General features: G+C 46.5%; 1 protein-coding gene across 1 annotated transcript in view; it reads right to left on the reverse strand.

Annotated features, from left to right (window-relative positions):
- Positions 1–1,478: 1,478 nt before the first annotated feature.
- ARHGEF33 (Rho guanine nucleotide exchange factor 33) overlaps positions 1,479–26,825 on the reverse strand; it is a 32,797-nt gene continuing 7,450 nt past the window's right edge. Inside the window, exons 3-15 of the mRNA XM_077812203.1 lie at positions 23,482–23,646; positions 21,836–21,957; positions 19,638–19,768; positions 18,611–18,670; positions 17,428–17,652; positions 14,998–15,127; positions 12,553–12,685; positions 11,225–11,308; positions 9,962–10,045; positions 8,036–8,184; positions 7,124–7,288; positions 4,010–4,748; positions 1,479–1,616 (exon numbers count right to left, since the gene is read on the reverse strand). Coding sequence (XP_077668329.1) covers positions 1,479–1,616; positions 4,010–4,748; positions 7,124–7,288; positions 8,036–8,184; positions 9,962–10,045; positions 11,225–11,308; positions 12,553–12,685; positions 14,998–15,127; positions 17,428–17,652; positions 18,611–18,670; positions 19,638–19,768; positions 21,836–21,957; positions 23,482–23,646 — 2,325 coding nt within the window. The remainder of the gene's footprint in view (positions 1,617–4,009; positions 4,749–7,123; positions 7,289–8,035; positions 8,185–9,961; positions 10,046–11,224; positions 11,309–12,552; positions 12,686–14,997; positions 15,128–17,427; positions 17,653–18,610; positions 18,671–19,637; positions 19,769–21,835; positions 21,958–23,481; positions 23,647–26,825) is intronic.

Raw genomic sequence — 26,825 nt, forward strand, 5'->3', positions numbered from 1 at the left:
CCCCAGGTGACAGTGGAACGGGCCAGGTCACCTTTTAGGTCCATGGCCCCGTTTGTAATTTTGATTGGAGGATTCCAATATACTAGTCAATCTCATCTCCAGTGTAAGTACCCAGGGAAATGGCAAGAGATCCACGCAGCCTTATGGTTCTGGGGTTTGGGAGCTCTATTTGTGTTCTACACCTTTCCTTGCTCTTGTCTATTTAGATTGTAAGCTTGTTGGGGCAGGGAGCTCTGTCTTACTCTGTACAGTACCACGCACAACAAGGTCCAATCCCAGGTGGCATCCAAGGCACTAGAGTAACACACATCATAAATAAACTGCTTCCAGAGTTACAGCCCTACGTAAACAACTGCCCTTGCTGCCAAAGCTCAGTACGTATTGCATCCAGGAAGGGCACAGATTTCCTTCTGTTCCTTTTTTTCATTTTAACTAAAGGATATACGGTAACTTTCTGTGTAGCTATCATTTCTGAGGCTAAAGGTTTGCCATGGCATGAGCAGGGGGGCAAATCATAGCTTTGTTATGGCAAAAAAAAAAAAGAAAAAAAGAGTCCTCACACCTCAAGAAACCCTTGTAACTGGTGGTGCATTCCAGGTTAATTCACAAGATACTGCATAGGCCAGGGAAGGTACGGAGCTTTCACACAGTCGCGATTATTAACCACAGTAGCACTGGAAGCCTCAACCAAGATCACGGCCCCATTGTGCCTAGTGCTGCACAGACACACAGTGAGACGCAGGCCCCAGGCTGAGTTTTCGGTAGCAAAAAGAAAATAAAAGGGGACCTATAAATTACATATGTGACCAAGTGCCTTGCATAATGGGGCCGTGATCACTAAGGGCTGCCAAAATACGAATAATATATCCTAAGAATATGGCAGGAAGAGCTACTGTTCCTGCAGCATTGAAAAGATCAGAGGGAGTCATGCAGAATGAAAGTTACAGCAGAACTGCCAGGGATGGTGAAGTTCAGAAAGCCAGGGTCCCAGCCGAAGCTCCACGCTGATCAGAACCTCTCAGCCCTCCAACACCAAGCTGGAAATCCTGTTCAGCCAAGGTCTTCCCGCTTCCAGTCAGGCTGAAAACCCACAAGTGCAGCCTCCCTCGCATGCACTTCCACTTTTGGGCCTCAAAGGAACGTGGCAGGGCAGAGAAAAATGATTGAGAGTGGGACCTGATGGAAAGTTGAGTTTAGGTTTTGGGTGAAGGCTCGGTGGGTTCCTATTGTCACCAAATAAATCTGCCCCACCTCTAACAATCTCCATTTCGATCCACCTTGCACCCCTCCACTGTTTTAGGGAGAGCAAGCTGCTTTTGTGAGTCAGCAACGGAAAACTCCCCCCTTTTTTCTATTGTGTTGGCCCTGGACCTGGAAGTTGCAGCCCTGGATTGTTTTCTGTCTGCAAGCTCAGGGCTCAGGGGAAGAGCTGTAGCAGTTAGAGGAGTTAGATCACTGCCCACCTCCTGCTGGGCTGCTCATTTCTTTTTGAAGAGCTTGCGGAAGGAGCTCCGGAAGCCCCCTTTGGGTTCCTGCCGCGGGTTGTGCTCGCTGAAGGATGTTTGCTCGTTGTCATCCTTCTGGCAGAACCTGGTGTTGTCTTCTGCATGTAGCTCCTAAAATGGAAAAGATGGTTTAACCAGCATTTACAACCTCACCCTTCTCTCTGCAGTGGAGGAAACGGAGGAACCTGACAGCCAGGTCATGTTGAGGAGTCTGGTTTCATAGATTCATAGATTCCAAGGACAGAAAGGACCATTGTGCTCATCTAGTTTTAACTCCTGTATAATATAGGCCATAGAACTTCCCTACATTAAGTCCTGTTTGAACTACAGCATATCTATTAGCAAAGCATCCAATCTGATTTAAAAATTGCCAGTGAGGGAGACTACTACAGCCCTTGGTAAGTTGTTCCAGTAGTTAATTACCCTCACGGTTAAAAATCTGAACCTTATTTACACTCTGCACTTGTCTATGTGGGTAGACTGTTCCAGCGCTCAGACTTCTGCAGTAGTGATGCCTCTGCACAGCAGTTAATGTGGGGTCTGTAAAGCCAGGAGAACCGAGGAAGAATAATTGAGGGGCAAAAATAACCCTTATACAAAGCGACTGTTTTAAGCCACGTCAGGAAGCTGAACAATGTCCCTGTTACCAACTCCGCCTTTTCATCTGCAGGGATTCAGAATCCCTCCACCAACCACGGGCCAAAGCGGTGCAGGGCTGTGGTACCCCCTACCAGTGGATCCTGCATCGGGCAGGCTCACCGTGTTGGACAGAGGGTGCCTCTGGGGGAGGGCAGATGGTGCCGCTGGCTTGGTCACTCAGTGTATGCGCACCCGCAGGGCACAGCGTGAGGTCACCACTCACTGACACGGGGACTGTAACATAAGTGTGTCAGTCAGGGACTCCTCCCTGAGCCCCTGAAGTCCGTTCACAACTGCCCCGAACTTGTCCCCTTTTGCGCCAGCTCCTCCCGTTGGTGCTGAGGCAATGATGCTGCAGGGCCCCTTCCTCGAAAGGGTGGTCTGCACGGGGAAGTGGTGCTGGAAGGGGGTGAGTTTAAAGTGCTATAGCTACTCCAGAATGAGAGCGGGGAGCTGTTCTGCAATAGCTATCCTAGTCAAGTTCCTCCCATACTCAAGCATTAAGTGCTGATTTCTGCTGATCCCACCCCTTATTGCTAGGCAGGCAGTGACCCCAGAGACCTCCATGACTTTTGATGCCTGCTTAACTAAGCAGTGTGGTCTAGTGGATGAAGCACTGGACTGGCCACCTGGGGTCTATTTCCAGCTCTGCCACTGGCCTGCTGGGTGACCTTGGGCAAGTCAAGTCACCCCCCTGTGCCTCAGTTTCCCTGTCTGTAAAATGGGGACAAGGATCCCACCCTCCTTGGGTGAAGCACTTTTAGGTCTACTGATGAGAAGTGCTAGATAAGAGCTAGGGGTAATTATTAACATCTCTGTGCAGGCTGTTCCCCAGGCATTCGGCCCTACCTCAGTCGCTTCTCCCTCCTCCTCCCCACCATTTTCTAATCTTCATTGTCTTTGCTTCTGTGTGATCTCTTCAGTGTTTCCAGGGCTCTCCTTGTTCGCTCCTCCCCATCCCCTTCCGGGCATTCCCCAGCTCTGCACACAGGCCAACAGTGCCCATCCCTGGAGGATCCTCTCAGAGGGGACAGTGCAACCAAATATGTCCTCCGAGGGGGGGGGCGGTACAAGTGCCCCCCCAGGTCTGAATTTACCTCACCCTGTGCCAGTGAGGGTTAGTGCTGTGTCCTGTTCTAAGCCGTCACTTTTGTATAAGCTTGTACAAAGCCGGGATTACCACAGCGGAGCCCTGTCCGTGTTCAGACACAGGTTAGCACTGCTTCTGGAGACGGAAATCAGATGCCAGTTGGGCTAGAGCCTGTGGGCCAGATCCTCAGCTGCTGCAATTGGGCTGACTTCAGTGGTGCTGAAAAGGTTTACACCTGCTGAGGATCTGGGCCCACTGGCTTCAGTGGGGCCACATGGATTTATAGCAGCTGCGGATCGGGCCCTAATGGCATTTGTCTTAATTAATGCAGGCGCTCTTGGCTCTGCCTCTTTTGCCCACCACCAGCAGGCCAACAGGGGTCTGAGCCCTCATTTCAAAGGGCTGTGCTCCATTGTTAACCTGTTTCCTCCAGCAAGGTGCTTGCTGCAGGGGGCTGCCCAGCACTGAGAAAAGCCTGGATCGTGGGGTCTCAGTGACAGGTGGGAGAAACAAGTTAGACACACAAGAAGGGCCAAATTTTCAAAAGTGGTCTCTGAACCTGCACCCACAAAATTGCATTCACCAAACCTGCATTTGCCCCCTTGCAGCCTGGTATTTGGGTGCAAATTGTGCCCTTCTGCTTCTCACCACCTGATGTATCTGTGCAGGAGAAGGCTATGCATGTGCAAATTTGGAAGCTATTTTGGAAAATTCTCCCTTAAAAGTTTCTCTGACCCTGCTGCAAAATTTTGCTTTTTTATTTTCGCCTCCTTACTTCCAAAAAGCTCTGTTTGTCCCCCAGCCCTCTCGGTGGGGGGAAGTAGCTCCTTTGGGAGCTTCTAGATGATGCAGAGATCAGGTGAGGTTGCATGCTTCTCTCCTGCTTGTGCTGCAACTGGCTACTGCTGCTGCTTCTGGTGCTGTAGAGTCTAGTGCTCATGCCCTCAGTGCTCCTGGGGAACTCCTTCAGGGACCTGCTCAGCTGCTTGCCTTTGCTGTGAAACACCTCCTGTTTGTAAGCACTGCTGCTTTTAGGCAGCGGCTGTGATGAGTGATCTGTCCTGTCTGGTTCCACCGTAAAGCTAACAGGCCTTAAAAAGCAAATATCTAGGCTGGATTCAGAGGAGGCCGGGGAGCAGTTCTCAAAAAGAGCCAGGTTTTGAAAGGTCTCGTCCTCGTAGGGACCTGGCAGGGTGAAAACTTCCCCCCCATAGTCCAACTCTTCATAGTTTGGAGCAAAGCTTCTAGCATCCTGCAGCAGCTCCATTGAGGTCCTGACAGATCTCTCGGCATTTCCCATTGGATCGGCTGGGGGAGTTTCATATTCCATCTCTGGGATCGCTTGCAAGGGGATGGACATGGCCTTTAGCTCCTGCTCAGGGAACTGAGACGAAGCGAGGATATTCTCTGGCCTTTCGTGTTTTCTAGCCTCCACTTCCCAGTCCGATGGCTTCCCAGTCTGGATAGTCTCCATCATGGCAGGCTGGTTCTTCTTCATCTGTGGCATCAAATGCCTTAAAAAGGAAGGAAGCGGGGGGAGGAAATACAGAAAGAACTGTGATGCACATGCATTTGGCAAGCCTGGTTCAGCCACTACCTGAGTCACTCAAGTGCCATTCAATACGGGTGTCGCAAGCATTCTGTATGGTGCAGCAAATGCCAGAAAGCAGCAGGCCTGGACTGGCAGGAGGGAGGAACCAGCTGGTGACTGTACGTGGGTGTCCCAGTGCAACTAGACCCCAGAGTGATGTAAACCCTGCCATGCCTGCAGGAGCCGTCCCAGTATCTGTGCAGTAACTCTGTGAGCACAGGCCGCTCATCCACTCGCACTCAGAGCTAAAGAAAGGCGGAGCTGCGGGTGGGTGGAGGATAGCCCCTGTCCCCTCTCCTGAGAGCAGAGGGGGAGGTCCTACTCTTGTTCAATCTCTTGTCACTCTCCCCTAGCTCAGGGGCCATGCCTCACCCTGCCTCTCTCTCTTTCCCTTCCAGGGGTCGGGGAAGACCCTGCCCCTGGTTCCCCCTAGTGTGCTGGAGGGCTGGGCAGAGGCCCCCATGGAGAATTCCAGCTGAATACGTTGGGATTTCCCCTGTGGGTTTCAGGAGTGCGCTCCTCTTGGAGAAGGTGCCTCACAGTCACATCCGGTCAGCATCTCCTGCCAGTATGGAGGCAGGGATGGGAAAAAGTGTGATTCCCAGCTCCGGTGGATGTACATGCGGTAACCCGCTGGAGACAGCACCGAAAAATAGCCGTGCGGCCGCGGCGACAGAGGCAGCGGCTCAGGCTAGCCACCCAAGTACGTACGGTTTTTCCCATCCCAAGAAAAATTGAGATTTAAAAAGATTTTCCCAGCCCAAAACTGGGACAAAAATTTTTGCAAACGGAAAATCCCCATAAATAAATACATACATATATAAAAGGGGGGTTTGTGTCAATCAAAATATTTGGTTTCAATCATTTCCAAATGTTGTTTCATTTCAACCTGTTTAAAAATGTGTTGATGTTGTTTGGAACCGGAAAGCTGGGGTTTCGCACTGAGAAGATGTTGAAATGATACATCTGGACCATTTCAAAACCAAATGTTGAGTCCAAAAAAAGTGTCAAAACCCAATGAATCAGCATGTTCCAATGGGAAAAAAAGGTCAGCGGAAAAGGGCTGAAAGTTCAGAAAGGAGTTAGGCTCTTCACTTAGTTTTTAGCTCGTAAAATGAAAGTCCGTGGATGGCAGGAGCCTGACTCCCTGTGAACATTCAGCCCCAAATCCCCAACCACCTGAACTGCAAAGCAGGTGGAAGTGTTCCTTGGCAGACAAAGTGGGCTGTCACTGCAATGCACTGGATCATAGCACTCACTTGCTTTTAAACCACACAGCTAAGCAAATGGCGATGGATTACTGAAATGCCACAAAACTCTCTCATGCCATTTGTGGTTTTGCAACAAGGAAAAATGCCTTATTGTGCTTCGGGAAAATCTATCGGAATGAATCCCTAGCAGATTTGGACTGCACAGGCTAGCACGGCAGCCCTGCTCACCCTTTTGGGTCTTAATGAGTGAATCTTTGGCCTCGGAAACCCAGACCAGCTTTCCAAAAAACTATTAAAATGAGAGGTGGTGGACATTTTTCATTCAAAAACTGAAAATGTTATATAAAAATCTGAGAAAAACCTTCAAATAAATAAAAAATGGTTCCTTGTCCCAACCTGCGGGATGAAAACCATTTCGGTATTTTTTACACCAAATATTTAATGGATTTTTAAGGTCGAGACAGGACCATTTTGATCATCTAATCTGACCTCCTGTAGAGAACACGCCAGAGACCCTCAGCCAGTAAACTCTTCCTCATGCCCTTCCTTCTGTTGGAGCTACAGTAGATCTTCTAGGAAGTCCTTGCTATTTTTCAACAAGCACTGACTACAACAGAAAAATGGCGCGCTTCCCCACTGCTTTGCATGCACCTCCGATAACCACCTCTCCTGACCTAGCCTGCTCTTCCTCAGCTGTAGCATATTTTAATCTTTTTGGATAGTCTGGCAGCCATTATTAGCCAACCAGAGTGCAGGCATTTGCATAATCATGGAGTTATTTTACTATAACTCCACTTGGATAATGCAAATCTCTTGACTCTGATTGGCTACTACGATCCCTCTGCTCCTACATCAAGAATTTCTAAGCTGTTTTCCAGGAGTCATGTACCTCTCCCTTCCCCAGGCATTCCCCACCACTCAAACCTGCCCCCAGAATGTACTTCCCCCTGAGAATGCATGGAGAGCTTTATTACCCTGCACGGAGGACCCACCCCAGGATGGCCATGCTGCAGCAACATGCTTGGCTATTTCTAGTTGTTGGGGCTGTGTGGGGAGGGAAGTGATACCGGCCTGACAATTGGCTTACGTGGCTGCTGTGCTAGAAGAGGGGGCTGCAGGGAACAGCTGCATCACCTCTTCGGCGTGGATCCCGCTGTCTCGGATGGCTGATGTGCTGGGTGTCTGAGAACTCTCCTGGCTGGCATCGGCACACTGAGAAGCCAGACCTTTGTATAACTTAACGAGGGACGACCTAGGGGAATTGAAATTCATCACCAGTCAACAGAACCAGGCAGAAGAGGAGCAAGAGATCAGTAGAAGCAGCACAGTCCGTTATTTTTTAGGGCACATGGCAAGTTTGCTCATTGCTTCAGTAAGAGCCTCATTTGTGAGAAGGGTGACGTCTTTGTGGTTACAGCCCTCATGTGGGACTGGGGAGATCTAGGGTTGATTCCCAGCTCAGCCACAGACTTCCTGCAGGACATCAAGCAATTTACTTAACCCACTGTGCTTCAGTTCCCCTTCTGCTGGGACAATAATTCTGTCTGGTCTATTGAGACTGTAAGGTCTTCAGGGCCTATTCAAAGCTATTTCAGCAAGCAGTGGCTAAAATCTGCTCAAAGCAAGTCTTAACCTTGATTTGCTGGATGCTTGCAGCTGAATCCATGTCTGCCCCCTGCTGTCAGCAACAGGTAACTTTTCTAGGGTAGACCAAGCAGTCATTTGTTTAAATTAATGGCTAGTACATTTAGAACACATAAAAGGAACTTCTTTTCTTTCTGTGAACCATCAGGAAGTGGCTGCTCCAAATCTGATCCAAAACTTGACAACAAATGTTGTGATCTCACAGGAGCCAGATCCCCAGCTGGTAGAAATGTTACAGTTTGACCGCACTGGAGCAGTGGGCCCATGGATACCAACAGAGAATCTGGCCCTTTGTTTCCACCTGCTCCAACATTTCTCCCTGAGAGTACAGGGCCATATCTTGTGCCAGACTTACTTCTTCAGCTTTTTCCGTTTCTGTATGAGCAGGTCTTCGTTGCACTGTAATAGCAGGCTGTAGTGCGAGATAAAAACGCGGAAGCGCTGCACACACACCAGGAGCAGGTAGTAATCAGGGTGCTCTTGCTCGGTGTACTTCAGGATGTTCTGGGGTGCAAAGGGAAGCAGACCGTTTGGATGATGTCCTCGCTCTTTTCATGCAAAGGCGCTAGCGTGACTTTGGATTAGTACTAAGGGCACGTCTACACTACAGGATTAAGTCGACCTAAGTTACGCAACTCCAGCTATGTGAATAACGTAGCTGGAGTTGACATAGCTTAGGTCGACTTATTGTGGTGTCTCGACCATGCTGGGTCGACAGGAGAAACTCTCCCGTCGACTTATCTTACACTTCTCATTCCGGTGGAACACCGGAGTCGACGGGAGAGCGATCTGTGGTCAATTTAGCAGGTCTTCACTAGACCTGCTAAATCGATTCTTGGTGGATCGATGGCCACATCAGACCATTTGGACTATGTCCTCGCTCTTTTCATGCAAAGGAGCCAACGTTACTTGGGTTAGTACTAAGAATCAACCAACTGCATGAGGCTCTGAAAATGCATTGTGTGAACTCTTTGAGATGGGGGTTGTAGGCATTTGGACAGTGCCTAAGACAATGGGGCTGGGACCTCTAGGGGCAACCACCATACAAATGAACCAGGCTCCCTGGGCCTTTATATAGCACTGCTGCTGCCTTTCTCCCTTGCGGTCAGAACTGTTTCAGGTAAGCCAGAGCCAGCCTTTCCTTCTGGGATAGGCCCAAGACCCAGTTCTCACACCACCCTGGCTGTGATCGCCCCAGTCTGCACAGTGCTAGCCTGAGGATTTAGAGGAGCGTCAGCAAGATGATCCTTTGCATCCCCAACAAACAAATTTCCTTGCTACAAGAGCCAGCTGTTTCTGCCGCACTTGTCATTCTTGTTTGTGCGCTGCTAGCCCTGCCCCCTCGGAGTTTGTATGTCCCTGTTACAGAGAAATGGGATGCCAGCAAGGAGAGGGTTACCCATCCCCTCAACAGCGGTCACCAACCTAAACAATGTGTGAGTCTCTTCCTTGGGTAGCCTCTTCTGCCATTCCTTTATCCCCTCCCTGTTTCCTCCCACATCTAGCCCTCAGCAGGCTGCTCCCATCCTGTTTGCATTCTCTCTCCGCTCCTTCCTTCATGGCTCCACTTCCCTCTCACTGACGTTCTCACAGCCACACCCCAGGTTACATTCCCACCCCCCCTTCACAGGTCCTCCCCATCTCTAACACCCCTGTAAAAGCACTGAGTCATAGCCAGAGCATCACCACTCCACAGGGACGGATTAGCACTGTTTCCAAATTGGGAAACTCAGCTAGAGGGATCAAGCCATGACCCAGCCATGGCCAAGGTGTGGGCTGATGTCGGAGCTGGGCCTGGACAACAGGAGCCCTTCATGTCCATGCCAGTCCCGCTAGGCCATGCTGCCTCTCACACTAGTAAGCCACCACCTCTGTGGCTAGAGACCACGCTGGCTACTCAGCAAAGGAGCGGACTCCGCTGTACATGGTTGGCTAGTAGTTCCCAGCCGTCCTAGCCCAGTCACTGGAAGCCCACACATCCCCCACAGCTGTGAGAGGATCTGGGGTTTCTCAGAATAGAGGGCATTCCCGGGATGCAAAGGCTGTCCTGACCCTGAGGAAACTGCCAATCATGAGAGAGTCTCATGAGAAATCACTCCGAGAGACCAGTCTCCACTGGCTTTCACTTTCAAGGGCCCAGAGATTTCGCTGGGTGGCTGCAGCTGTGCAAGCCTCAAAGGCCAGCTCTGAGAGACGTGACATGCAGTGTAAACATTAATACCAATTATTATCATCACAGGCCAATAGGGAGACCCAGGCAATTTTCATGCGTTAGTCCTACCTGTAACTGAATAAGGTATTCAGGGATACGCTGGACTATATGAAAGAACAGCATGTAGAGGTCAGACTTAATTTCTTCTTCCACCTGAATTGGAGAAAGTAGATTTAGCATCACTAGGGCATGTAAGTTCCCAGTGCAGTTTGTATTCACATGATGCTGTACAGTACATACAGCAACTCACAGGGAGTGACAGATGAATGACTATGAGATGAGGTGACAACAGTCCCAATCATGTTATGCTAAGGGCTGGACTGTGAGCACACTGATTTCTGTGGAACTCCTCAAGGTGCAGGGCACTACTCTGTATGAATAAAGATATCAGCATCTGGCCTTTAGAGACCGCCCCTCTCCCCTGGGAGATACCACAGCACTTACATCCAACTGAGCGACACGAGCCATTAGACGCCTGGCATGAATGGAAAGAGGCTGGCAGCAAGGAGGTCTCAGGAAAGGGTCTTTCTCCAGGGCATGTGGAAGGGTTTATCCATTCTCCTACATACCCTCCCAGGCAGTGGTCTGGATGGGGTGCAAGGGACAATTTCCTGGCGGGGGGAGGTTTTTTACAGATATTGATCCAATTGAACTTCTGGATGTAACTTCATTCAAATACATGGTGACATAAGAATGAGACAGCTGCCTTTGGTAACTCGGAACAACCAACTGATCAACAAGCCCATCATTCAAGAAACCAGTGTTTGGTAATGAAATAATTTGGTTAGCGGGATGGAAAAAAGTGGCAGGAAGAGACCCTGGAAAATATTATGTTCCAACAGCTGTGGGAAGTGGGGCAAGGATGGCGGGGTGGGGGTGTCAGTTTGCAAACAGAGAGATTGGATGGTTTGGAGGCACAGACTGGGGTAATCCAGGGACAGGGTCAGGTATTTCACAGAAAATCAAGACTCTCCCGGCATTCTCAGGCAGCCAGTGTATAATTAGCAATGACACAGTTATGCCGAAAGGTGTCAGTGGCTGCCATCAGTAGCTCTTGGGGCTAAAGACAATCGCAGACCTTGATTCATTGATTTCAGAAGCGTGTCTTGGGGTTCTCTATGCCATGTTTCCTGTGCTCAGGATTAACTGATATCTCTGTACTATTTCAACCACCTGATTCCTGACAGAAATTCCAGGAATACACTAATATTTGATTTGTCAAACTGCTACTTTCCACTGTGGGGGGAGGGTACTGATTGTGTCTTCAATATTGCCACTAATGACTGTGTGTCATGGTGGATGAGTCTCTGAAATAACACGGAAGAAGAGTACCTCCTTCAGAATCACCACGTGGATCAGCGAGACGCATTCCGGCAGGTCCCTCAAGTAAGCAATGTAGTAGTCCAGAAAATTGTTCTGAGGAACAAACCCATAAATGCTCAGTAAGGAATGTTAGTGGTTTGAAATTCTGCAGGGTTAGCCCCAGGCTCACTGTTGGCTCCGAGGTGTACAGAAGGGGCAGAAGAATGGGGAGGGATAGCACACAGCTTGGTTAAGTTAGGCCATTATCCGTACATGTACTTGTAACCCAGTCTGAAACAGTCACGACCAAACGATTGTAACATGGTGCCTGTCAAGCTGCAACTGTCAAACCCTGCTACACCAGTGGATGTGTGCAGGGCCTTCACCCAGTTCCTGCAGACTCTTTACCTAGTCATCCTGTGTTGTGGTGTGGTCAGGATCTGAGCAAAGTCTTGGTGGCAGTGTAGATAAGACCTAGGGGCCGGGTGACTCTACACCTGGAGCCACAACGGGTTGGCACCATCCGAGCCAGTTACCATGAGGCACCATGTTCACACTGTGGACTTTTTATTTTATTTTTAAATTTTTTTTGCGTGACATTGCTCTGTTGGCCCCTCCAGAGGAACCACACTGCACTGCCACAGATTTACCAGTGCAAAGGCCCATGAGGGTTTAGGTTTTGCTCAGTCACACAGCAGGTGAGTCCTGGTCCTGTGTCCCTGCACCCAAACTCCCTCCCAGAGCCTGCACCCCCACCTACACCCCCCTCCTGCACCCAAACTCCCTCCCAGAGCCCACACGCCCTCCTGCACCCAACTCCCTGCCAGAGCTTCAACCCCCACCTACACCCCCTCCCGCACCCAAACTCCCTCCCAGAGCCCGCACCCCCTCCTGTACCCCAACCCCCTGCCCTAACCTGTTGAAAGTGAATGAGGGTGGGGGAGAGTGAGGGATGGAGTGAGCGGGGGCGGGGCCTCGGAGAAGGGGGCAAGGCAAGGGCTGAGAGGGGTGGCTTGGGAGTCCCTGGAAATTTTTAAATCAAAATGGGGGTCCTCGGGTTGCTAAAGTTTGAGAACCACTGGACTAGATGACCTCTTGAGGTCCCTTCCAGTTCTGCATGTCTATGATTCTATAATGGCTGTACCATTTTTGACTTGAACTGGTATGTAGTACGTGGTATGGTAGGTAGACTTGTTATCCCTAGAGTTCTTTTAAACTTGTTATACAGCCAGACACCTAATTATTTTGGGGGGGGAAATCTGCAGTTCTGTTTGATCCAAACCCACCATTATACATCGTTAAACTAAAGCAATTCTGATGCCTTTGTTGGGTGTATTCTGTCATGAGCACTACCATACCTCATCGTTTGTTAACTTCAGGAATATGTCTCCCAGGATTCCTGGACGTGGCCAACTCAGCACCCTCTCTTGCAGTGTGTGAAGTAAGTCTACATGCTGCTGGACCAGGTATCGTAAAGAACTGGGGAAAAAACTAAAGAGGGAAGATAACTGATATTGATGCATGGAGAAGAATATAGAAATTCATCTAGAATAAGAAGCAGATTCCTAGGCTTTAGGAACCCACCGATTCTGCTCACATTCATGGGCCAGCCATTTAAAATTTGCTGGGTTTGCTTTATAAGGTATTATTAATCATTGTTATTATGGTAGAGGCTTGGGACCAATGATGCCCCATTGTGCTAGGCGCTGTACAAATACAGAGTTGTAGGCAGTCCTGCACCAAAGAGCTTGGAATCTAGTGTTTTATGGTTCCAGTTCACATGGTTTTGCACTCACTGGGCCAAATTCTCCATTGCCTTGTGTAATCGACTCTGCCCAGCAGGGCATGAACCTACACAGATAAAAGCATAAGCCATTATCATGCTTGAGTTAGAGGACTTGGGCCCCAGTCCTGAAAACACATATAGAAGTAGGATGGGGCTCATAAACCTTGCCTTATTCACTGTGCACTTTACAAAGGTGTACCTTATAAGAAGAACTGATCAAAACTTCCATCCTGTGAGAAATTCCAATATTTTGACAACTGTTTTCATCCCAAATCAGGCTGAAAATGCAAAATATTTAAATATTTTGCTGAATGGAAACCTCAAAAAATCTTTCAGTTTAGAAATATCAAAATATTTTGGTTTTGGTTTGTTGAACCAAACTGAATCTGCGTGATGGGAGTTGTAGTTTGGATGCCTCATACCTCCAATCTCTTCTATGGGCTGGGCTTCCCCCTCAGACTGTCTCCCAGAATGCACCTATGTCACGGGACTCTCACAATGCATCTCAGGAATTTAACTGGAGGCAGTTTCCACGGTATGCATCCGATGAAGTGAGCTGTAGCTCACGAAAGCTCATGCTCAAATAAATTGGTTAGTCTCTAAGGTGCCACAAGTACTCCTTTTCTTTTTGCGAATACAGACTAACACGGCTGTTACTCTGAAAACTGGAGAAGAGACCGTGGTGCATTGTGGGAGATGTAGTCTGGTTCGGGAGCCCATAGAGGAGAGTGGGGTCATGAGGTACCCGAACTACAACTCCTATGAGTCACTGTGGCAGCTCAGGGGGACACAGATTAGTTTTTAAATGACCTGAAACTAAACATTTCCATTTAATTCAACAAACTGAAATATTTAGATTCAGGATGATCTGACCCAAAACAAAATACTGTATATAATTTGATTTACCTGACAGAACACTGAAAAATTTCAGCAAAATCTAAATTTTCCCATGGAAAATTTCAGTATTTGTCATCAAAAATTGTTTTGATGGAAAATTACCAACTAGCTCCAAAGGCTGAGTGGGGAGAGAGAAGATATGATATATTGTATTTTATGATAAAAAGCATGTGATCATCTCATTAAAGGTTATAATGCAGTATGTACATGGAAACCATGCCAAGCTTATCATGATATTATTAATATACAGCGAGGACATGGGCAGAGATAGTTTTGAAGCATGTGGCCATAGGACTATGCAGAGATCCTGAAAGGAGGAAAAGGTAAAAGAAGAACCAGAAACATGGGGAGGAAACAGACATGAGACACAGGAGGTGGAAAGAAGAATGACAAGAGACAGACTGGGGAAATGCCCTTTACCCATGTATGATACTGAATAATGTATTTTATATTCAACTATAATGGGACAGCAGTAACTGGGTCCATAGTTAATGTGAAAGCCAGCCAACTTCCAGTGGCAGAGGGAGAGGTATGGACTGAGAGTCTGAGACGGGGGGCTTTGTTCTCAGGTCTCAAATAGTGGGTGCAGGGGGAGACAGGAGGGAGGACAGCAGGATAGGCAAAGAGGGAGGATTAAATGAGGTGAGTCAAAGGGCATGGAGAAGGGACTAGAGGAGGCAAGAAATATTTGGAAATAAGGCATAATTTTTTAACAGGGAAGGTAATTAATGCTTGGAACAATTTACCAACAGTCATGCTGGATTCTCCATCACTGACCATTTTCATATCAAGATGGGATGTTTTTCTAAAAGATCTGCTCAAGGGATTATTTTGGGGAAGTTCTATGGCCTGTGTTATACAGGAGGTCAGACTAGATGATCACAGTTGTCCCTTCTGGCCTTGGAATCTATGAATTGATGAAAGCAGAGAGGCAGGAAAAGGCAGAATCTTTTACCCAGGTTAAAAATTTTAAATACCTAAAGCTTTCTGGCTATAAAAAATATTAGGCACTTAAAGGTTTCAAAGTGGCTAAGAGAAAGTTCCCAAAAAATTTTTTGGGGAAAAAACTCTGAATGTTGAAAAGGCCCTTTTATAAAAGTCAGTATGACGGTTACAATACCTTCTCTCTTTGGTGTTCCTCTTCACGTCTGAGCCTTGCAACGTGGCTTTGATCTTCAGGATCAGGGACAGGTTGATGACATATTTCCTCTCGGATTCGAGCAGCTCCAAAGCAATGCTCTGCCTTTTGGCTTCAACAAAAAGTTTGATTTAAAAGAACATGTTAAAAGCTGCACACTTGTGTTTGACTGTAGAGTTGAAAGGGAAAGACTGAAGGAGCTTCCTCTTTTCATGTAATTTTCCTCACAAATATCAACTGCTAGCTCTGATCCTGCAAAGTGCTCCACCCAGGATCAGTACCACAGTCTATTTACAAAGCAAGACTGAAAACAAGTGTGTGTCTCCCCTCGAACGCCAGAGTTTCTGAAAGATCAGGTTTTTTAGAAATCATAAACAGAAAATTCACATCAAATTTGTTACTAAATTGCTGCATCTCTAGTAATTATACTACCCTTTACATCAAATACACTGTGCCAATGAGAACAGTCAGGGCCAGATCCTTCGCCTGTTTGCACCACTTAGAGCTGCACTAGCAGAGAAGTTGGGATTTCCTTTGGTGCGGAGGAACCCACAGTTGACTCAGAACTGTCTATGCCACCTCTATCTCTAAGAGGCTTCTACATCATAAGCTAGAGCAGCCCTGAGGCCGCTCTGACATATCACAGGGGCTGAATTAGCCCCCGGCTTCCCCAAGGAATGCAGTTGTTCCCTGGACTTGCCTTGTGACTGCCACTCAAAACAATTCACCAATGAGGAGAGTCCAGCCCAAAAGTGAGTATAATGAGCATACTGGCTCTTTAAGACTGATGTGGGAAGTCTCTAGCATATTCACTGGATTTAGGGGTGTGGCAAGAAAAAACAGGCACTGAGAAAGCGGAAGTGATTTCGGGGAGGAAGCAGAGCCAGACATCTGCTGCTGTTCAGGGCCTGAGACTGAAGCCTATTCTTGCAGCCCAGAGGGAATGCTGGGGTCAGTACTCCTGGGCCTGCTAAGAACTGTAGGGCTCTGAAGCAAAGCATGCTGGGAAGGATACACAGCATATTTAATCAGCTTCCTCCCGCAGAAGAGGCAGAGACTTTGAGGTAATGGAATGCGGAAGAATAGTCTCTCCTAGCTGAGATGGAGAAGCAAAACTATTTGCTTCTTTGTACTTTGCCACAGATGCTCTGTGACCTCAGAGAGAGACCAGGCAGAAGGAACAATCCCAGGGACAGAAAGTTTGTTTGTCCATTGCCAAAGATATAAAGGACTGAGGAGCAAGGCTACAAGGAGGGTAAGGTTTTTTGTTCCTTTTTAAAGGCCTCCACAGGTGTGGCCTGCTGTGAACTATGGGCTGTCCCAGGGAAAATTATGTGCAACTGTAAAAGGACCTTTATAATGGAAATGTCAGGCAACCTTATCTATAAAGGGCATGATAAATACACCCTCTGTAATCTAACCAACAAAGAACTGCATCGGTCTGTCTGGAGCCCCTCAGGAACACAGCACAGCCTTTCCAATTCTTGTTCCTACAGGACTGAGAGCCACATGGTCCCAGAATAGCACTCAGGCAGCTCCCTCCAAACCGAGGCAGGGTTTTGCATGCATCCTTCTCTCAGGGGCTATCAATCGATGGGGCAGTTACAAGCAGAGTTGTGCAAAAAATGGATTATTTGATTTGCTGGCAATTCTGAAAAAAAACAAAATCTTTTTGGGTCAAACAAAACATTTTGTTCAACCTGAAACATTTTATTTCAATATCAAGTCTTTCTGTAACGTTTTTCATTGTTTAATAAAATTAAAGGAAGTCTCTAAACTGACATTCATTTCAAACCAAAACACTGAAATGGTTTGTTTTGAAAATGTCAAATTTTGGAAAAATTTGGAATTCCTATGGACTGAAACAGTTCCGCCAAACTGACATGAATTCTCACGACGTGATGGTGTTGCCACACCTGAATTTTTTGCCAAAAAAGGTTTCGGCTGAAAATGTCACCCACTTCGTTGTTGTCATGGCAAATCCCAATTAGCAGCATAAAAGGGACAAGAATGTCAATGAGACAAGGTGGATGAGGTAATATCTTCTATTGGACCAGTTTAATGTTAATGTCACTCATCAGCTGTCAGGGTCCTGGTGAGCAGATTTTATGTCTGACAACACCCTTTGCTGGTGGTTCTAAAAAGAAATTTGGGGGGGCATTTCTGGTTCATGGGAAATTTAGAAGAAAATTGGTTTTGTTCCCCTAACTCAAATTTTGGAATGCCAACATTTCTCGCAAATGGGAAATCCTGCATTTCAGCTAGCTCTCCTCTGAAACCTAAAACAAACTTGCAACTTAAACTACTCGTAGGTCCCATTGCTAACTCATTTGATTCCAGACTAGTGCTGATGGCTTCTAGAATCCCAAAGCCTCCATGCTTTTTAGCCACAGCTGCTTTTATTAGTCTTACCAGCGAAAGAAGTTTCACATAAGACATTGTCCACTGAAGTGTATCTGCTTTGGCCTGTTTCCTTCACTCTGTCTGAGTGCTCCTTAGAAATATATTCATCACTCCACTCTTTACTGTCTTTGGGCTGCTTCCACACAGTCGATGTGGGGTGACCCTTTGGCTGAATGTCAGCTGGCAGGGAAGGCTTGAGGCTTTCTTCTGTCTCTGGATTTGCACTGCTCCCACCTAGAAACCACAAGCCACTGTCAGGACTTTGCAATCTTTGTAAAAAGTCTGCATGAAAAACTGCTATGTAATAATAATTACAAAGCACGTCCCTTCCAAAGTGATAGGGATGCTGTACAGCACCCCTAATAGACGGTTTACAGTGGATATACTTTTCCAAAGGGATGAAGCCCAAGTTCCCCTGCCTGTAGGGGCAATTTGAACTTGCAAAAATGACACTTGACTTCTTGTTGTCTGAAGAATGCTTTGCAGTTGCAAGTCAGAGCACTGGTTTGCACCAGCAATCAGGTACTGGTTCAAATATTCAGATTTGCACCACCAATTCAAATGCCACTGCGAAAATGCAAGTGCAAATTCCACTCACAAGATGGATGCCACCCTTTTGAAAATCTCTTCCTAAAATCATCCAATACAGTAAAGACAGCACTGTGAAGAAATCACTATTGTAACAGTGCAAACAAGAACAGATAGGAGGGGTGGAAAACCGGGAAGAAAGTTTCTAAATATATAGGGGTCACTAGTGGATTCTCCACAATGTGCCTGACTTGTCTTGCTAGGTCCTTGTCAGCCTTATCTATCCCTTTAATTGGATTCTAATAGAAAACGTAGCTAATTTCCCCAGATTTTTTTTAAAGAGAACCAAAGTGAAAGAAACATTCTGAATTGTAAAATGCTTCTGGTGACTATGGTAAATTTGCACTGGAAATTTTGGTCTGTTCTTGCAAAAAACCAGAAAAAGAAAACCACATTCTTGCAAAGATTCTTTTATCACAAATCTACCAGGAGTTCAGTTAAACCACTGCGCTAATTGACTTTGAAGTATTTGTTTTTCCGGAGCAAAACTCAGCATTAGCTGGAAATAATTATATAAATTTACCATTCCATTTTGTCAGGATTCCTCTAAAGAAGCTGGTTGGTGAACCCTGGAGGAGGTTTTAAAAGGTAAATATTCACCTACCAGGGCCTGACACTACTTTCACATTTCCTTCTCCAGCTGCCATGGATCTGGTATCAGAGGCTGTGGAAGAATGAAGGAAAGCTACGTAAGATGTTAATATAGCTAGACATGAGCAGGTGTTTGTGTAGCAGGTTTCTTCTTGAAAGGTGTAGTCAAACCATAAAAAAGGAAAGTTTAGATTTTTAATTCTTTAATATTAGCCTGTGGAATGCCTCTTTTAGGTCTTCTCCTGAGAAAGATCCATTTAAACTCTTGATTTCTTTACCAGCTGGGTCATAAGAACAGCCATACTGGGTCAGACCAATGGTCCATCTAGCTCTGTATCCTGTCTTCTGACAGTGGCCGTTGCCAGATGCTTCAGAGGGAATGAAGAAAACAGGACAATTTATTGGGAATAGAAAGGAATGGAAATCACAGCAAACTCTTTGATGAAACGTTATGCTGAATATTTTTTTGACATTTTAATTTTAATTTTGAATTTTTCTGAGCAGTTAACTTTGGGAATTTTTTTCTCCCTAACTACCAATTTTAATAAGGAGAATATAACCCAGAAGTTTGGTCCACAGAAGGTGACCCTGGAAGCAACGGGTTCTGATAGCAAAACAGAACTGTTTAATATTTCTTTGGTACTTGTCTTCAAAATTAAGCATGTGCGTACATGCTCTTCTGAATCGGGGCCTAAATAAAACCCAGGTCTAATCCAGCCCAAGAACTCTCAACAGCTATCAAAGTATCCATGCTTCTCCTAGCACCGGGGCCTATCAATGCAAACTAGCTTCTCCCCAGGGCCAATCCAAACACTAGCTGTGCTCTCCACTCCGAATACATCCAAACTTCACGAGACCTCTCTCAGACCTGTGCCTGGATATCCTGCCCTAATCCAGCCATGTTAGTGTGTGTACACAAAGATGCTGACAAATACTGATATCTGCAATGTACATCTCACCTTATCCTTTGAAAGCTTACTATGGGGAGTATTTTTAGAGGAAAGGGAAGGAACCCTTGCTTCATTCTCCCTCACTCATACCTCTCTCATAGGTTGCCTGGTGCAAAAGACTTGTAAGATCTTCATTAATCAGGACAGGCTCCGGGAGATTTATCGATCGGAACGGACTGCCTTGCACCGTTTGTGACCCGTGTTCATCCTTTTGTGTTCTTCTGTGAAAATAGAGAGAGGCAACTGGAAAGCACAATACCACAGAGCAAACGCTCAGCTTAAACGGTAATCTTGACAAACTTCAATAAAAATATGAGCGCTCATACAAACCCAAGACAACTCGGGAGGCACTCCAGGCCCAACACCTGGGCTTGCATGACATGAGGAAGTTGCATTGGATACAGTTCACTAACATGACTCTGGGAGCACCTTCTCCTGGCTGCAGGACAGTGTCATGCCAGATACATTCTTCTTAGATATTTAGCCAAGTAACTAAGGCCTGGATGCACAAAAGGAGTTAGGTGTTGGGATGTGTCCAACGCCTAGAAAATCATTGAGAGTCACCAAGGGGATGTTATTAGTGTGGCCTGTAAAAGGAGCCCCCCGGGTGGTCTAAGCACAAGTGGGCTTTGGGGCACACACAATTCACATCAGAATTGCAGCTGTAACTGCATGAGCCGGGGAGCAGCTAACACTAGCTGCTTTGCATTGCCTTATCATAGAATACCAGGGTTGGGAGGGACTTTAGGAGGTCATCTAGTCCAACCCCCTGCTCAAAGCAGGACCAATCCCCAATTTTTGCCCCAGATCCCAAATGGCCCCCTCAAAGATTGAACTCACAACCCTGGGTTTAGCAGGCAAATGCTCAAACCACTGAGCTATCCCTCCCCCCCCGGTCAGAGCAGCTGTTTTGAAAATCGGCAGGCAGTCACGTGGCAGCACTCTGGGCTTTTGGTATTGCACCAGCAACATGCCCCCGGCTCTCTCTCTGGCCATTGGGCAGCTCACCCAAGAGGGGAAAGGAAGGAGGAAGCGGACGATGAATGCAGAGACACTCCCCCACAACAGGATGCATGCGCCATGGGCTCGCTTTGCTGTGGAACAAGTGCATGGTGTGCAATGGTCCACGCGAGAGACTCAAGCTATTCAGAACCCCTGCAAGGAGTTGCAATGGATAAGGAGAATTTCACACAGGAAATGCTGTATACCTGGCAGGCTACAATCTCCACTGACTAAGGGTTGCAACAGACCTTTCCTATTCTGTCCTACAGAGGTTCTCGTACCACACTTTCCACTATACCATCCAAGCGCCTTCAGGTTGTGCATTAAGTGATGTGGCTAACATCCGTTAGGGTTCTCATCCCTGGATGGGTCTCAGTCTGCTGCTACCACCAGCATACAGCAGCTTCTGAGTGCCGTTAGCAGGAGGGCTAGTAACTATAACCACAGGATGCCCCCAACAGACACCACCAGCAGCAAGTTGTCCCCGGTGCTACAGACTGCCTATGGGTTACCCCCGTGGCAGCCAGCTTAGGGAGTAAGGGGACCAGCAAGCGTCCCGTTCTGTCAATGTGCAGGTCAACTGCCACCTCAGCCACCTCGTCACAGAGATGCTGGCACAGTGCCCACATGCACTGCCTGAGTCACGTGTACTTGGGATGCTTTGCCTGGCAGGGGAAGCTGCATGGTGGCAGGATACCGGGTAAGTAGCAGTACACGCACTGTTATTGTCTGCAATACTCCTAAGGGTCTGTCTTTTGTAATACTGCCCGTGGGATTTTCAAAAGAGGCTAAGTGACTTAGGAGCATAGTTGCCATTGACTTTAGAGGGATTGTATAATACTGTATGCCATTGGCTTCCAGTGGGATTGCATGATACTATATGCCATTGGCTTCCAAATGGGACTGCATAATATGGTACCCCATTGACTTCCAATGGAACTTGTGCTCCTAAAGCACTTTTGAAAAGCTTACCCTACATTTTTAAACAGTTCTACATTTTTCAGTAAAACCTTAGTTGAGGTTTACCTTGAAGTTACTCAAGTCACTTTTCACTAACTCTCTTGGATCAACAATGAGGACATTAAAGCTGTTAATCATTTCTCTGGTGTGTTGGATACGTAGTCTCATCTGAAATGCTTGATGTGCCTCTAAAGGCCAGCATCTTCTCTACTCTACAGGGATTACGGCTGTCTCCAGACATGAAGAAATGAAGCTAGTCTACACTAATGGAGGCCACTGCTAATTAACAATGAGCACTTCAGGACACTCTGGGTTTAGTTCCTTACTTAGTTTTCACTTTCCGGGATTCCCTACGTTTCTCTTGTTGCAGCTGTTCAATTTTCTGTTGCATTTCCTCTTGCTTGGAACTGATCACTTCAATCTTCGACTTGGCATCACTGAGCTCCTCCTAAAACCCAGAATAAATTCAAACATCACTTTGAGAATTTAGATACTAACGCTCCCTGGTAGTGATGAAATGCATGCCTGGAATGACACTGTGCTCATGAGTACAGTCCACATTGATTAGAAATTAATGGAATAAAGAAACCATTGGTCATATGGTATTATTCTTTTGCAGTAACAGCATGTAACTTATCCCATGTATTGGAAATCTCTGCCATAACCGCAGTTACTGGAGTATGCTTGGGCACCTTAACCAGCATGAGAAAGGAAGCTTTTGTGAGGCAGAGAGAGACTGAGTCAAAGGGCCTCATTCAAAGACCATTAAAGTCAATGGAATGACTCCCAATGTCTTTAAGGGCCTTTGGATGAGAGACGCAGAGAGCAGCTTGTAGTCGCCTTCTTGTGGCCCTCATCCCACAATGGGGACACTCACATGTAAGTATTTGCAGGATCGGGACCTTAGTTTGCTTTTTTTATTTTTAAATTATCCATTTCACCTTTTTCCCATATAACTTCATATGGGTGGGTGGGAGGAGCTAGGGGTGGTGCTGCAGAGCTGGGAGAATCCATCACCAAGAGGTTAAGCCATCTCTCCCCCTGCTGTGAACTGCCAGAGAGGCGCAAAGCTTCTAAAATGGGGGCTAGGATCTGCCCCAAGGCTAGAGTTTCAGTGTTGCTCAGGTGTTTCTCTCCCACTGAAATCAACTGAGCCCAACTTTCTGAATGACTTTAGCCCACCCTTAGAGGGTTTTAACTGAGTTCATTTATCTACATGTTCGGTCTCCCACTCATGAAAGCAGACAGGCTCTGTTCAAGCTTCAGTATGACTCTATAGCAATGCCCTTCAGTGATGCCCTACTAAACCCCTGCTCTCCCAGACCTGGGCACCCCGGGCACTGGCTGTGTAGGAGTTCTATGATGAGGGACATATGTATACACGTCATCAAGACTCATTTTCACTTGTGACCTATGATATGACGGGACTGGCTTTGGGTCTCTACAGCTAAGTCCAGCTAGTTCATTAATCCAATGTGATAAGTAGCCTCACCCAGAATATGGGTTCCAAGTAGTTCATTTTCTCTGTTTGTTTTAGTTTAACTCATTTCTGGGCTTGGCCTGTAGCTGCATGTTCTTTTATGCTGTTCAGAACAGGCAAGGGTGTTGTGGCATATTTTAAAACTGTGTTAAAATTGTAGGCTTGCATTATAAATGACAGGGGGTTTTCCTAGTCTTGCTTGCAGGCTAGGGGGTTTTGTAGGGATGTGTGAAATCTGAGACTGGCAACAATCAGTCTGCAGCCAGACAGCCCAAGTGGGTTGAGTTGTCCTCTCTGTGGTAGGGAGCAGCCTGCTTAGTCTCTCTTTGTTTTGGGGTTCTTGCATGGTGGTGTTCTCAATTCTAATAAATAAAGTCATGTTACATTGTAGTCTTCTAGCAAGGACACTTACGTCTTTATCAAAGACCTCTGTGAGTATCCATTGAATGTAACAGGTGTCTGAGGAATGTAACAGGTGGGAATAGCTCCTACCTTGAAAGAGTTCAGCGAATTCTTCATCTCTGCCACTTTCTCTTCCATTGTGCAGTGGCAGCTCTTAACCTTCTCCTCCAGAGCATACTCTCCATGCTGAATTCTTGAAAGTTCCTGCATTGCTTCAGTGAAACCAGTTTTTAGTTCAGAGGCCAGTGCCTGCAACTAAAAGGAACCAGAAACAATGTGAATCCAAGCCCTCCTAACGTGCTATTAGGAGCAGTGTCCCTTAAGTTCATCAGAACCTCAGTTTGGCGTGAGGACACAAGGGCTTATGGAACCCATTCACTGAGGTGCTCTGTCCTCATCTAAAGGTGCCTGGGCCATAGGGGTTGATGAGCCTGTGACTTGACTTGGCTAATAGACCTCAATCATTTCGCTCAGGCAGTAGTAACTCATACCTTTACATCCAGAATTTCTCAGGTTCAATTCCTTCTCAAACTACAGTCTGTTCACCTCAGAGAAGGGAAAAGTTAGTCTGAGGGGGAAGGTGGCCTGGATATTAAGGACCGTAAATGACACCTAACATATTTGCATAACAAAACAGTCAAAAGTTAGCAAGCAGTCAGCAAATTAAACCATTCTTGAGCAAGACTCTCCTCAGATCACAAGACACCAACTCTCCTCAGGTAGGCTTTACGCTGATTTCTAAAATGGAGAGTTTCCCTTGCTCTTTGAGGGTCAGTCATGCCTTCTCCCTCTGTGGGAGAAGTGGGGAGCACCTGTCCTGTCCCAGTGGGAGCTCCTGGCACACACTCTGACTGCAGGTTGTAATGCAGCAGTACCTACAGCTCCTGGCCCCATTGGGGGAGAGTGACTGAAAGCACCCCTGAATTCACACCCTACACACCATTGTAATAATCTTTGTACAAAATATGCCTTGTGAAGTATCATTTGAAAACTAATAACTCTCTGGTCAATAATATCATGATGAAATGTCTGTAGCAACGTTATATGTAAAGTTATGAAATCCCCCTTTATGATGTTATTAGCACGTGTCCAAAACCACACAGCCCTGCCTAAGCAACGGCTGTTAAATATTCCTGTTCTAAACAAAGGAATGTGTGTTTACCTCAGTTTCCATAAAAGTAGTAAATAGGGTCCTTGAGACAGCAGAGGAAGGAAATGGCAGGGGACAAAGCAAATTTGCATTTCAACAAACCCAGGTGGGAAGAAAGAACATGGATCCTTTTTCATCATCAGACTCCATGTCATTTTCTTTACTGTTTGCATAAACTTTGCTTTGAAGGCTAATCTTCAGAAGAATCCATTTCAAAGGTTCACTGGACTAGAAGAGAGAAGGGCAGAGAACCCCAAGTTCTTTCACCTGAGAAGACAAAGGCACCAGCACCTTTGGGCCTCTGGGAGAGATCCTGACCAAGTAGAGTCAGTCACCATCTTGCTGGAAGACACGAATTGAGAAAGGCCATCTTGAGCAGAGGCCTTGAACCAAAACTTGCTAGATTAAGTTTTAGACTTTTAGATGTGTGTTTTAGCTTTTAGTTGCTGGTAACCACTTCTAACTTCATCTCTTATATTTGAATTCACTTTAAAACTGTCTTCTTTTGTTAATAAACTTGTTTTATTTTTTAATCTAAATCATTCCAGTGCTGTGTTTAAACTGAACTGTTTGGTAACTTCAGGTAAAGTAGCAAACTATTGCTTATTGACTGTATAGGAGCAACTTAACTTTAATAGCTGAACTGTCCAGGAGAGGGCCTGACAGTGCAGAATACACATTTTGGGGAAAATTTGGGACTGGGAGTGTGTTGGGGTCACCCTTCAAGTAATAACCGAGGCTGGTGGAAGCCAGAGCATGACTAGTGTGTTGCTGACAGGCTGTTGGACCAAGAGCTGCTGGACCAGGGCTACCATTATACAAAGACACTTAGGGTGTAACCTGCATGGTGATAGGCTGTTTATGAGTGGCCCAGGCTGGGAGCTACAACAGCAAAGCATTGTGAGGCACCCAGGGTTACAGGGCAGGTGGTGAGATAACCCCTCACTGATCTGGATTGCACCACAGAATGTGATAGTGATGTAGTCAAAGCAGGATTTATACAAAGCTTGTTATTTTAACTGAGGTTTACACTTCAATCACTGGTGTAACACTTTTAAGTGATTCTCAAGTGTGGTGGGTGGGAACAGTCAAAAGAAAGATTACAGCTTTATTATTTTCTGTTTGTTTATTTCAGGAAAGGAAAATAGAACAAAAGTAAAGCATAAACATGAGCGACAGTGAAGCAACTACAAAGTGAGAGCTGGTCAGGCTGGAGAATGAGTAGAAAGAAAATGAATGTGGACATCAGAAATGGTTAGCTGAGCAGAAAGTCGGAAATAGAGATGAGAGCCAAGGAGAGGGAGGCCGAAAGGAAGCAGCAAGAAGCAGCATGTTGGCAGGCCATGGAGCTGAAAGAGTTGGAAGCCCAAGAAAAAGAGAAGGAAAGACTGCCTTCCCAGAGCATAAGGGACAGGCGGGGCAGAATCCGCCATCCCCAGTTACTCCCTCCATCCAAGGAACACCCAGCTGGGATAAGTTGTGCCTTGCATACAAGGAAACAGACTGTACTGAAGCATACCTCATCAGTTTTGAAAGGCTAAGTGAACTACATAAAGTTCCAGAGGACAGGACAGTCCCCATTCTGATTGCAAAACTCTTGAGTAAAACTTTACATGTATTTAATGAAATGCAGATTGTAGAAGCTTTGATATATCCTGAATTTAAAAAGCTGACTGGCAAAAGGATTCAAATTACCCCTGAGGTGTACAGGTTGAAATTTAGAAATCCCAGGAAAAGTGCTGGAATGAGTTATAGTGAGTGCCTATAAAATGTGTGACCTAATGAGAAGTGCAATATGGCATACACCTTTAAATTCTCTACTGGAAGTTGCCATCCTTTGATAAGAAACTTCTTATTTTCTCTATAAATAGATCTAAGTGCTGTGGTGCTAAGCAAAGTGCTGGTCCTGAGCTGAATCTTTCACACTGGGAACAGGAGGCCTGGTAGTTCTGAAAGTGTCCAGGGGATAAGGGGCTGGATGCTGCAGGGAGCACTCCGAGGACTTGGGGGTTGGTGCGTGCCTCTTGCTACTGGTACACAGAGAGCGAGAACTGAGGAGGCCTGAAGGTCAGTGCTTGTGTTGCCAGAGATTGGTGGTTTCTGGGAGCTTTTTCACAGCAAGCACAGATAAGACTTCCTTATGCTAAGGGTCAGTGGTGGAGAGGTGCATCACAACCCTGGGTACGCCGGGAAGCGTCTGTTCCAAATCTACCCCTAATTCCATCCATCAGCTCTATTCAATTCCTGGACATGCACTTCCAGAGTTATTTGGGAAGGGGAAAAA

The sequence above is a fragment of the Eretmochelys imbricata genome, chromosome 3 (genome assembly GCF_965152235.1).
Source record: "Eretmochelys imbricata isolate rEreImb1 chromosome 3, rEreImb1.hap1, whole genome shotgun sequence".
Taxonomy (NCBI): Eukaryota; Metazoa; Chordata; order Testudines; family Cheloniidae; genus Eretmochelys; species Eretmochelys imbricata.